Here is an 11375-nt window from a genome sequence, read left to right on the forward strand (position 1 = left end):
GTGCTTTCTTCACGCCTGTATTTAAATAACTAGATATGAGAAAGATATTTCAGAAAAGAAAGACATTTCATAACATGCAAGTAAAATGACAATATTGTTTGAATGGAGGTAGAATTAAGCCTAAAATTCCCTATAAATTGATTAAAACATTCCAGGATTTTGGCATGTTATCAACTATAAACCCAGTACCACTGACGTGAACATATGAAATATCAGAAAGGCATCCAAAAGTCAAAATGAAACAGTGAAAATAGTAAATTTTTACCACTAGATAATGTCACATGCATATTTAGTTTGATGTTGAGTATTAACATGCTATGTGTTCTCTGTCTATGTTCTCATGCTGTCACCAACTCACTCCAGTCTCCTGAACCTCTCAAACCCAGCAGCGACATAGTGTGCTCCCGTCTGCAGATCCTCCAGCTCACACACACGGTGGCCGTTCCGTGGGGTATAGAGGGTCCTCACGGCCAGCGGTGCCTGGATGTTCAGCGTCACGTCGTTCAGGAAGACTTCCATGCAGGGCACCTGCCTCTGGTTCACCACGAACCTCCTGCCCGTGTAGAAGGGGTCCCCATTGCGGTGGACCACCACGCTCTTGACGGGGGGCAGGACGGCCATGGAAATGCTGGAAGTCATTTTGGATCCTAACCACTGGAAGATCAGGATCCTCGGCTAGATTTCAGCACAGGCAAGCTGCTGGCTTAGTCCATGTCAAAGGTCCTTCAAAAAGCAGGAAGAAAATATCCCTGTATTTTGTGTGAAAAGCTGGGTCAAATGTTGTCCACTTGGTGTGTTTAAGGTGTTTTTGTGTGTCTAAGTGTGTGTGTGTGTGTATGCAAGTGTGGGAGTGTGTTTTGTCTCCAGGCTTCCCCTCACACGCTCATGTGTCCAGTCTCACAGACGATCTGTGAGTATTTCCTGGTTGCCATGGCAGCACACCCAGCAATAGCTGCTAGCTGTGTGGGCCCTACCCATAACAAAAGCGTGAGAGAGAGAGAGAAAAAGAGGGGGTAGAGACAGAGAGAGAGAGAGAGAGATGGGAAGAGTGAGGGAGTGTAGAACTGCAGACTATGAAATGAAATACAAGATGGTCCAATGAAGACTAAACAAAAAAATTGAAACAGAGAGGGGGAAGAGCTGAAGAGCTCTTAGAGGGCATGAATCAGACAAAGCACGTCACTCGCCACTTCTCTTAACGGGGAAAACAAACAGCACTGAATTATCAATGAGTTTCCATTCACAACAAGGCGGCACACATCCTTACTGTGAAAATAACACCCTCCAATAAGGCATCATGGTAGATAACACACACACACACATCGCTCTCTGTCACTGCAGTCTTCAGTGTGTGCGATCCCTCAACTACACTTTCCAGCTGTGGCCCAAGTCCCCAGCCAGGGATGGGCTTTGTCCAAATAGAATTTTATTCCAGTATCCAAGTTGTACAGAATCTCTCCCGCCGTTCCCCATATTTGAGGGGGTCTGGGTGATTAAATTGCAACAATAGTTTTGGATTGGTGGCACTGGCTTCATTTGCCAAGGGTCAATTAAAACATCAGTGTTCTTTTCATTGACCTAATTTGACCAGAGTCTACACCAGAGAGCTTTTGCATGTTATCAGCTTCAGGCGGGGAGGATGCTGGGCTGACCCACTGCACACTGCCTTCTGCAGGGACTCTGTATTTGCATACTGTAGAACTCTTTACAACAGGGAGGACAGGGCTTCGTTCAAAGAAGGCAGAAATAAGAATCCAAATCCAACTCCTAAGCTATTGCAAGTGGTATGGCAAAAATGATTGTTGTTGAATAATAAATTAGTCACTAACTAGCCTGAGCATTTTAATTTGCTAGTGTAAATAAAGGAATTTCAGTACACACAGAAAATGTTCTATGCTAGTTCTTCAAATGGTGTGCTGATATGTTTTTTTTAATTATAAATGCTTAAACTAGGTGCACTGGAGCAAATCGGCTCGTCTGGCACTTCCTGAAATGAGTTACTTCCTTTGGAATGATTGATTGTACTAATATTGGAACGATTCCAAACCCATTACAACCAATGCGCATCACACCATCCTAAACTCTGGGTCCACTGATAGCAATCGCATGTACTGTTAACATGGATTAATACAGATAAACAGTTATATGTAAACATAATTATTTTATTAAAGTACAAATTCTATTATGTAAACAAAATATACACTCTATATACAAACACTATTCATGGGCAAAGAAAGCACAACTTTTCACAAATCACATATTTTCAGTTCATTTAAATTATACAAATGTCGTCATCCAAGTTATGATTTTGTGTCAATCCCTCACTGACTACAGGACTTTCTCAGAGCTTGTGTCCCTCATCTTGAAGCAGCTGCACTCGATTGCCGTGTTCCGTCCTCCAGGTTGTTCCTCAGGGTCAAGTACTGCAAAGGTAGAAAAAGTAACAATATGGCTTGCAGTAGATACAGCTATGTGTTATCATTATTCCCTAACGGAAAAACATAGTATTTTGAGGAGGTCATCAATGCAGATATGACTAAATATAAAGCCTAACCCGAAACACTTAGTATTCCATCAAGATCTGATGATTGTCCACAAATTAAAAATAATGCACTACAAAAATTATATTTTTGTTGCAGCAGACTTTTAGCTGGTTCCTGCCATGCAGCAGATTAGGCGTAAAGCACACGTTGCTATGACAACAAGTGAGTAGGAAAGAGTGAACCACCCCTGTATGACAGAAAACCAAGTGTCTGGACCAAGATGGCGGTGCGCACGGACGCAGCGGCTCCTTGCTCTCCTCCAACTTTCGTTGTATGCAAATAAAATGGCAATGAAGGCATTTCTATTTCTTCTATTCTATTCTAACCAGTAGCCTACTAGACAGGCCCCTTGATCCAGCCTGCTGCTACCATCCTTTATGTCTAAATACTGTGGGGAAAAAAGTCTCAGGCTTACACAGGCTTAGGGCCATTACGTGTAAGTGAGAAGCCTCCACCATTGTTTTCTCTGAGGAGTACTTCTGAAAGAATGGAGAGGTAAACAGCATCACTCGTCAGAGCCCTCACTTTCTTGCGGCTGGCGATGGCCTGCTGGATCCACAGCAGCTCCATGGCAAGTTTGTTGCGGAGCATTCGTGCCTCCTCACGTGTCCGAGGAGGGTCTTTGTCCAGGGAGCGCCGAAGAGAGCCTAACAAAGAGTGTGTTTATCAGTGTTTAATATCATACGGAACCATTAACATCAAGAGGAGCTTGTAGTTCAATTATTGCAAATATTTAATCAGTTCACTGCTGAGCGTACACCATGCTCCTCCTGATTACCAGGGCTACAGCACATGTGAGCTCTAGTTGATCACCTGTGCACATGAATGTGGTCTACATCACAGTACTCACTTCTCTCTAAAATGCTTGGATCCAATCCTAATCGACTCAAAGCGGCAGTGGTGTCTTCAATGCTTTTCGTGTGTCCCTGCTCCCTTGCCTCTCCCTGGCATGGTTCACTCTCTCCTCCTCGGTCTGACAGGCTGGATGTCTCCTTCACCAACAGGCTGGATGTCTCCTTCTCCAGCAGGCTGGAGACTCCTTCTGTGCTGTCACTGGGGACAGTGTCTCTCTCCGGCACAATCACCTCAATGTGAGTGGGTTTGCGTTCATCCGCCGCTTCACGGTCAGGTTGCGTGTAAGAGCGGACTTTGACATGTCTATCATGCCCCCAAAACGAGATGTTCTGGCGGCAGGGGATGCAATTAATCACATTAGCTTATTTTATTGGTTGAAGATGAACACTGAAATACACTGATATGTCCACTCAAATATAAAGCCATGAAGACAAATAAACATATAAAAACAAGCCTGAAGCCTGTACGGTCTACATGCATACAATGTTGCAAATACCAATGGAAGTTACTCACCACTTCAGAGAAAGCAGGGATCTGAATTACAGCCCCTCTCCAATGCAAGTCATTTAGATCTCCCTCTATCTCTTTTGCAATATCTTCGTATTCGTCTCGAGCACATTTAATGGTCTTTCGCACCAAGTATCCTCGACAGCATGCCTGTTATCAATTAACAATACCACATTTTAGTTGATGCAAAACAGATAATTGATGTTGACCTGAAGCTGGCCGATTGAGAGACCTATAAGTGTATAAGAGAGACCTATAAGTGTGTGGTGTGGGTGAGGGTAAAAACACATGTCAGAGCATTGTTTCATTCGCGTTGGATTTTAAGAGTTTAATACAATGCGTATGCGAACCACCACAGCAAGAAAGTTATAACTGGGTTGGTTTCTACTGCATAGCTGTTATCCTAGCATAGTTAACGTCAGTTAGCGCAGCTCTATGCACATATAACTAAAAAATAAGTTGTTAGAAGATATTATGGTACTCTTTGATATCACGCTAACTACTGTCGGTTAACTCGTTTGAACACAAACATGGTATTTACCTGAAAACCTGTGACTTTTTGAAGCCACTCTCTCTTATCCATAGGTTCATGAACGTTGGTAACAGATGATGCTACCGTTGCCAACTTCCTAGTGTTTCGTGGTAGTGGGTAAACAACTAATGGAACACTATCGCCATCAACTGGGCCGGAGTAAGAATTTGCTTGACAAAGAGGCTGAAGATGATAGAATGTTTCGATACCCATGGACATTCAAGAACACGCACAAATGTATCCACGGGATCAGTCTTTTATTGTGTATATAAATAAATAGACATAAAAGGTTTCATACAGAATATTGATGAACCGTTTAGCACAGTAGGCTACTGGTAAATGCAAGGTGTTCCTTGGGAGGATGAGGTAGGCTCAGCAGATCAAAGGTCTAAGCGAGTAAAGGGTTACATCTGTGTGCACACAATCCTGAATGCGTAACAGAATCTGGAGATTGTTTTATGGCAATATGCTTTTTTATAACAAGGACAAAGTCAGACAATTTCAGCTTTTTTTCAATTGACCATCTCATGGTATAAAATTAGTTATCAAGGATAATTCATTGTTGACAGAAAAGAAAATATGGCTTTTAAGTCTGTCTATGGCTGTGTGCACAACATTAAACTTCAGTCTTCAGTTTTGACATTGAGTATTTCTGGGACTGCAACTATAGCTCTTAGGTGCAATATGTCACACTATATTTTCTCTAGCATTGTGCTTTGCTGAAGAGTTGGTTTTAAGCCCTACTGTTACACCTACAGGTCATATAAATAAACACAACCACTGAGGGAAACATGGGTCTCTCACACATCATGACACCTCCTCTAAATTCTAAAACATTATCTGTATCACTGGTAACTTGGTATCAAATTCTTTAAAGCATTAACAGGAACAGCGTCATTTCTCTACGTTTACATTTGCACTTTGAAATAAAAACAGGTAGACAATGAGAACCATAACATTTCAGGTTAAGCATGTGCGTCCTCTTTTACAGTAGTTTCTCCAAAAAACATCAGTGCTTATTGTTCTCACAGCATCAGAGTCCCTTTGGCTAGGTTCCCAGATTCACACCAGTGTCTTATCTTTTTCGAACTTGACTGACTAACCACAACACAAGTTATAAGCCCGAATGGGACAACGTAAATAACATTTTCAAATACCATGTTAAGAAACAACACTTCAACAATGATAATTATTTTATGTTAGAATGATACAGCTATGATAGAATCCCTCCGCATCGCTTATTATCTCATTAAGGTTTTCACAATATTTAGGCAACACTTCGGTCTCCGCTTTAGAACTGTGTCAATATCACTCTTGTGGTTTCCACACACAACCTGGATACAACTCTGCTCTGTGCTAAATTCAGAAATGGTTAAGGATTAAGGCCCTTATGGATTCATAGAAGTGTTCCATAAAAATGTTTCACCTCTCAGATACAAAGGGGTATAAAATCAAAGATTTAAGGGACACATCTAATAAGACCAATACACACTGATGTCAGTTATCATCAACTATGTGCGACAGATGTCACCTACAAGAAATCAGAATGAAAGACACTGAGATGGCGCTGTTGTTGTACAATCAAGATTAGGCATGAGAGTGCTACCCAAGTTGAAGCCAATTTACAATTTATCACACTTCATTTTCATTTTTCAAGCATGTAATTCTTCATAGCAATTATTCTTTCAGACTCATTTTTGCTGTAGTTGTTTCAAAGCATCACATCCTAGTGGCAGGTCCAAATAACGGCGAAGAAGCCGTCAATAAAAGAGAGTTTAGGCACGGATCATAGTCATACATTTAGTTTTCCAAGCAGATCCATTCCCTGAGTTTCATAATGTTATCCCCAGACCATTAAGGGCAGAGAACAGCAACAATTCAAGGAAATGCTTCTGCAATTTTCTTAAGGGAGAGAGTGAGAGACAGACAGAGAGAGAATGTTGTGTGTGTGTGAGAGAGAGAGAGAGAGAGAGAGAGAATGTTGTGTGTGTGTGAGAGAGAGAGAGAGATATCTGCAATTTTAACCTGATGCATAACTGCAGCCTTACCAGGAAAATATGATTACCACCATTAGCACCGTTACTTGCAATCGATACGGGAGGGCAATGGGGCCTTAAAATCCATGACCATCAATTGTATGTGCTTCTGAAAGCCTCTGGTAAGTGGCTGAAGTACTCTTACAGACATTTAGTCCAGGAGTCCTCCTCACAAATGGTACAAACACTCAACTTAAGTCTCCATTTGAGATGGTTTTAACAGCTTCAGAATTTTTTCTTTTGTAAAATGTACCACTAACACTTCTCATCACATAAAGTTCAAGAGATTACCTCTGACTGTCAATTCATGCTCTGTGCTTCTGCTGCTACTGTTGCTTGATTTTCCTCTTGAAAGCTTCAGGAAATAAAGAATTATATCTCTACATTAGCAACCAAACTAGCTTTTGGCATTTGAAATGTAGTCATGGCAATCTTTGCATCTTGCTTTGGAAGTAATGGAGTGTGTTTTTGACACCCTGACCGTCGCGGTTCAGGGCCCAGTTGGCTTCGGAAGGTCTTGATTTTCAGCCAGGTGTAGTTTTTGTCTGTGCATAGACCATTAAGGATGCTGACAAAACTCTCTGCTTTAAGCCATTAAGAATCAAGAATCAAGTTACACAGTCAGCTTGAGTCTGACAGAAAGCCAATGTTCCTACAGACTGCCTGGAGCAGAGGGCAGTTAAGGGAAAGGATACATGGAGCTGCTGAGTTCTTCCAGCTGTGAAGAGACGAAAAGCAGAGAATTCAACAACCTTTCTTTCACGTAAACACAAAGATGTCTAGTTTAATGGCTTGCAGTCTAAAATGATGCCCTATTTAACTGTCGACATAATCATTAATAAATATGTCCAATACAAAATGGAATTTTGTTAAAAAAACTAACATATCCCTCAGCGTGAGTAGCAGAACTGTGCATGTGGACCCAACACCTGTTAGTGTTCTAGAATTACACAATTTGTCGGTTACCAAAGACAGAATGCATCCCTGTGCAGCTTTCTCACAGCTCTGATACATGCCACACTGAATGCCATCATCTCCCTCTCTCTCTCTCTCTCTCTCTCTCTCTCTCTCTCTCTCTCTCTCTTACACACACACACACACACACACACACACACACACACACACACACACACACACACACACACACACACACAACACACACACACACACACACACACACACACACACACACACACACACACACACACACACACACACACACACACAGGCTGAGTTAACAGAAAGACCATTGGGATTGCAGTAAGGTAGCCCGCTCTTAGAATGTTTCAAACCGTAATATTCTTTAAATCAGAACAAAATAAACTGAAGTGTATAACTGTGTTATGTGTGTGTATCTGTGTGAGCATATGTGTATGTATGCCAAACAGACCACACCTTGCTTGGAAAGAATGTGACAGCAACGTGCTTGAATGCAATGGGAGGAGGTCAGAGAGAGTTTTCATGAGAGTGTTGTGTGAGCGTGTCACACTAGAGAGATTTGTTTACAGCCATGCTTTACATAAACTCACTAAAAAAAATAGAATCTAGAGACCATCTTTAATGACACAACAACATTGGCCAGCACTCCAAACTGACTGGAAGGCACCCAGAAAACAGTTTGAATCATTTCACGATTCTCTTTTTGTTTAGCATAATTCAACCATCTGTATTGTGTGTCGACATTCCCCTGTGTTTGTGCATGTATTTATGTGTGTGCGTGCGTGTACAGGTGTGTGTGTGTGTGTGTGTGTGTGTGTGTGTGTGTGTGTGTGTGTGTATGTGTGTGCGTGCGTGTACAGGCGTGTACGTGTAGAGTAGAGTCTGTGCATGCGTTTAGGTGTGCTTACGTTGCAGAGCAGGTGTTCCAGGTTGCGGTCGGAGGCGCTCTTCCGCTGGTCCTCAGACAGCTCCTCCACGTGGCTGTCCAGGCTGAAGTGCAGGCGGGCCAGCTTCTCCTGCATCTCCCTCACATGCTCCAGCTGCTCAAACGAACACACCTTCCCTGCAGGACCACAGAGAGCATGACAACAGCCCAAACAGTGCAATCACTGTTCAAGGACAGCCAAATTACACTAGCTACACACAAAATATACAAATCCTTGTGCAAAATGTACAAATCCTTGTACAAAACACAAGCAGGTGTAACCACCAGGGCATACAAATGTACTTATCTTCAATACACACAGATCATACAAATACACATATGTACTAGAGATGCACCAATACCACTTTTCTCAGGCCGAGTATGAGTGCTTAGGTTTGTGTGCTTGCCGATACCAAGTACGGATACAAGGCAGTATTTCAGAAAATTTGAAAAATAACAATTACCATCAAAATGCAATTAATTTGAACAAGTTCCACGACCACAAAATGTTCTAATCACTAAAATTACAAAATGAAGCGCATTGTGTTACCTCTTGGTATGAAATGCGCCGTATAAATAAAGTTTGATTCAATTTGATTTAAATGATAAACAAACACATGCATATCACCTACACTGTGCCTATATCAACAGGCATAATCATCAGAACAAAACATAAAAAAGAACAGACCAACACATGCATACACACACTTACACATATATGCTGCAGAGCTCAGTGTGGAGAGCATGACAACAGCCCAAACAGTGCAATCACTGTTCAAGGACACATCCAAATTACACCAGCTACACACAAAATATACAAATCCTTTTCTTACCAAATGCCTGCAGTTTGCCCGAGTGAAAGTCATTCAGCAGATTGAGGAGGCCGCCCTCCATCTCTCTCACATCCGAGACGTCTGTTAGGAATGAGTGCTGCATGGATGATGACTGGTTGACTTTACTGGGTCCTGCAGGCTGAGGTGCCCTGGGCTTCTCCTTGTGAGGCCTGGTAAAATAACCAAAACTTCTTAAGTTTTTGTTGTTGTGAAGGCAAGAGCTGTCATATTATAGTCTTTTGTTCCAGACACATGACGTGTGTGAACACTGACTAACTTCCTGCAGTCACTTTAGAACACAAGAACACTGTAACACACCTGGAGTTCTTTGGTGGAACTACCGGAACGCTGAGAACCTCTTTGTACGGTTGGCCCACCGTCCCCAGAGAGCGCTTCACCTTGCTCCTGTTTTTGGGAGAGGGGGGATGGGGAAGCCCCAAGGAGAAGGTGGCACTCTTGCTGGCTGGGAGGACAGGGAGCTTGCGAGGGTTGATGGGAGGAGGGGGTGGCTGAGGTAGGGACACTTTGGGGCTTCGCTTCTTCCGTTTGTCCTCCATGGCTGTGATGTGTGAGGAAGAGGGAGCGATAAAGAGAGAGGGAGAGACACAGAGAGAGAGAGACAGAGAGAGAGAGAGACAGAGAGAGAGAGAGAGATGGGCACAAGCAGAGTGTTGGGTGGGCTTTCCTGAAACAACAAACACAGGAAGTCAGGCTGATCCTCTGATCCTTAGAGGTGTATTGTTGCTGGGATTGTTATTTTGGTCGTGATTACTGGGTTTGTTTATGCAGTAAGGTGGTGACAGTGTATTCGATAGGACCCAAGTTCCGTCACCCAACCATTATTGTATACCGCAGATCAATGCAACACTCTAAATTACGCATCAAATCAATATGCATCAACATCTCTAAGTTTAGGCAGGACTGAGAATATGCTGATCCCATAAAAATATTTTAAGAACTTTACAGATAGTTTTCTTTTTTCAACCAAACATGAACTCTGCTTTATTCCGTTATGTCGCATTATGTGGGGAAACATATTCACTAATTTACTGTTCCCACTGCATAGCACTGACAGCTGGCGGTCAGGTATATCACAATCTATTTGAACAATTTATTTCAGTTATCTGCACATAAAACGAATTAAAAGACCATTGCTTTCAGATTCGTTTTACAGACAGATTCATTGTACTACTTTGTTGGTCTTTTAACTACATGTGTGGCATATTTTGCTTTTCGAGCGATGAGTGGAATTAGTTATCTGGGTCAAAAAACAAGATAGTAGAGGATTGGAGCAGCCAGGCACAACAGACTCTTCTCGTAAACACTTAATCGCATCTAATTGACGAGCCATTGCTTAACAATATAAACGAATGATTTCCACAAGAAGCGGTTAATTTGTTATTCAAATAAATGCGCTGTAATTTGAAACAGAAGGGGGTTACGCGCTATTGATTTGTATTCAGAAGAAACAGTTTAAAAAGATGGCCAACGTGTACGAAGTGAGTAACAATCAGACTGGGAGTCTGGGAGATTTTAGCCAGACTGAATGAAATAAAACATTAACGAGCAAAAAAAACACCACGCTTGGAAAATTCTAGCCGCGGGGATGCACTATGCGCACTCAATCATCCGATATAGGCGAACGTAGCTTTTATTAAGCGCACTTACCCTGTACTGCGTCGACACTGGAAAATTAAGCGTGGATGAAGACTGCTAACCGTCGTGCGGATGGAGATGTGGTGTCTTCCATAGTCTGAACTCTTTCCCGAAGCAGGCTTCAGCAAATGTTATCACTTGGTGTTCCGCGCCTCTCTCCAACAAAGACTCTCGCTCGCCAACCATAGCGACTATAAATAAAAACCCAAGAGATCGTCATCATGGACAGCACTATCCCGGCCTTAAAGAGACAGGTTCCATTTTGCAAATGGTTTTTAACTTTTGGTAGAAATCATCCTTTACCAGTTGGTGTAAATTAAGTCATTACCTCATGCTTGAATTGAATGAAAGTCCTTGAACAATATTACTCAAATTATGGACACCACTGTGGGGTCAATGATCGTCAGTTTCAGTGGTAGACCCACTGAATGAAATAGAAAGGCTGCCCTCTGTGGGTGAAGGTGATTATACATTTTTTGGAAACAGTGGAATTCTGAGTTAATTATCGACAAGGTAATTCGAGAAACAGTTATGCCATCAAGCAATACA

General features: G+C 42.2%; 3 protein-coding genes across 4 annotated transcripts in view; all 3 read right to left on the reverse strand.

Moving 5' to 3' along the window:
- The window catches only part of dcdc2b (doublecortin domain containing 2B), a gene marked incomplete at its 3' end in the record, with an annotated part of 8234 nt that extends 7013 nt beyond the window's left edge, over positions 1 to 1221 (reverse strand). The window contains exons 1-2 of the mRNA XM_031580869.2: positions 359 to 1221; positions 1 to 29 (exon numbers count right to left, since the gene is read on the reverse strand). The exon at positions 1 to 29 is cut by the window's left edge and continues 17 nt beyond it. Coding sequence (XP_031436729.1) covers positions 1 to 29; positions 359 to 639 — 310 coding nt within the window. The remainder of the gene's footprint in view (positions 30 to 358) is intronic.
- A 923-nt stretch (positions 1222 to 2144) lies between these two features.
- On the reverse strand, positions 2145 to 6387 carry iqcc (IQ motif containing C). Its single transcript, XM_012833029.3, has 5 exons — positions 4447 to 6387; positions 3912 to 4055; positions 3394 to 3727; positions 3069 to 3190; positions 2145 to 2423 (listed from the first exon to the last, which is right to left on the reverse strand). Exons 1-5 carry the CDS (start codon positions 4654 to 4656, stop codon positions 2358 to 2360), a joined length of 876 nt encoding a protein of 291 aa, XP_012688483.2. The 5' UTR covers positions 4657 to 6387; the 3' UTR covers positions 2145 to 2357.
- ccdc28b (coiled-coil domain containing 28B) lies at positions 4680 to 11343 on the reverse strand. Of its 2 annotated transcripts, none has more exons than XM_012833027.3 (6): positions 10839 to 11343; positions 9489 to 9729; positions 9171 to 9340; positions 8321 to 8475; positions 7169 to 7191; positions 4680 to 7018 (listed from the first exon to the last, which is right to left on the reverse strand). In XM_012833027.3, the coding sequence occupies exons 2-6, from the start codon at positions 9725 to 9727 to the stop codon at positions 6964 to 6966; spliced, it is 642 nt and encodes a 213-aa protein (XP_012688481.1). In that variant the 5' UTR covers positions 9728 to 9729; positions 10839 to 11343; the 3' UTR covers positions 4680 to 6963. The 2 variants fall into 2 exon arrangements, with proteins under 2 accessions (XP_012688481.1, XP_031436046.1); XM_031580186.2 differs by having other exon boundaries at positions 9489 to 9855.
- Between the last annotated feature and the right edge of the window lie 32 nt (positions 11344 to 11375).

Source organism: Clupea harengus, chromosome 14 (assembly GCF_900700415.2).
Source record: "Clupea harengus chromosome 14, Ch_v2.0.2, whole genome shotgun sequence".
Classification (NCBI taxonomy): domain Eukaryota; kingdom Metazoa; phylum Chordata; class Actinopteri; order Clupeiformes; family Clupeidae; genus Clupea; species Clupea harengus.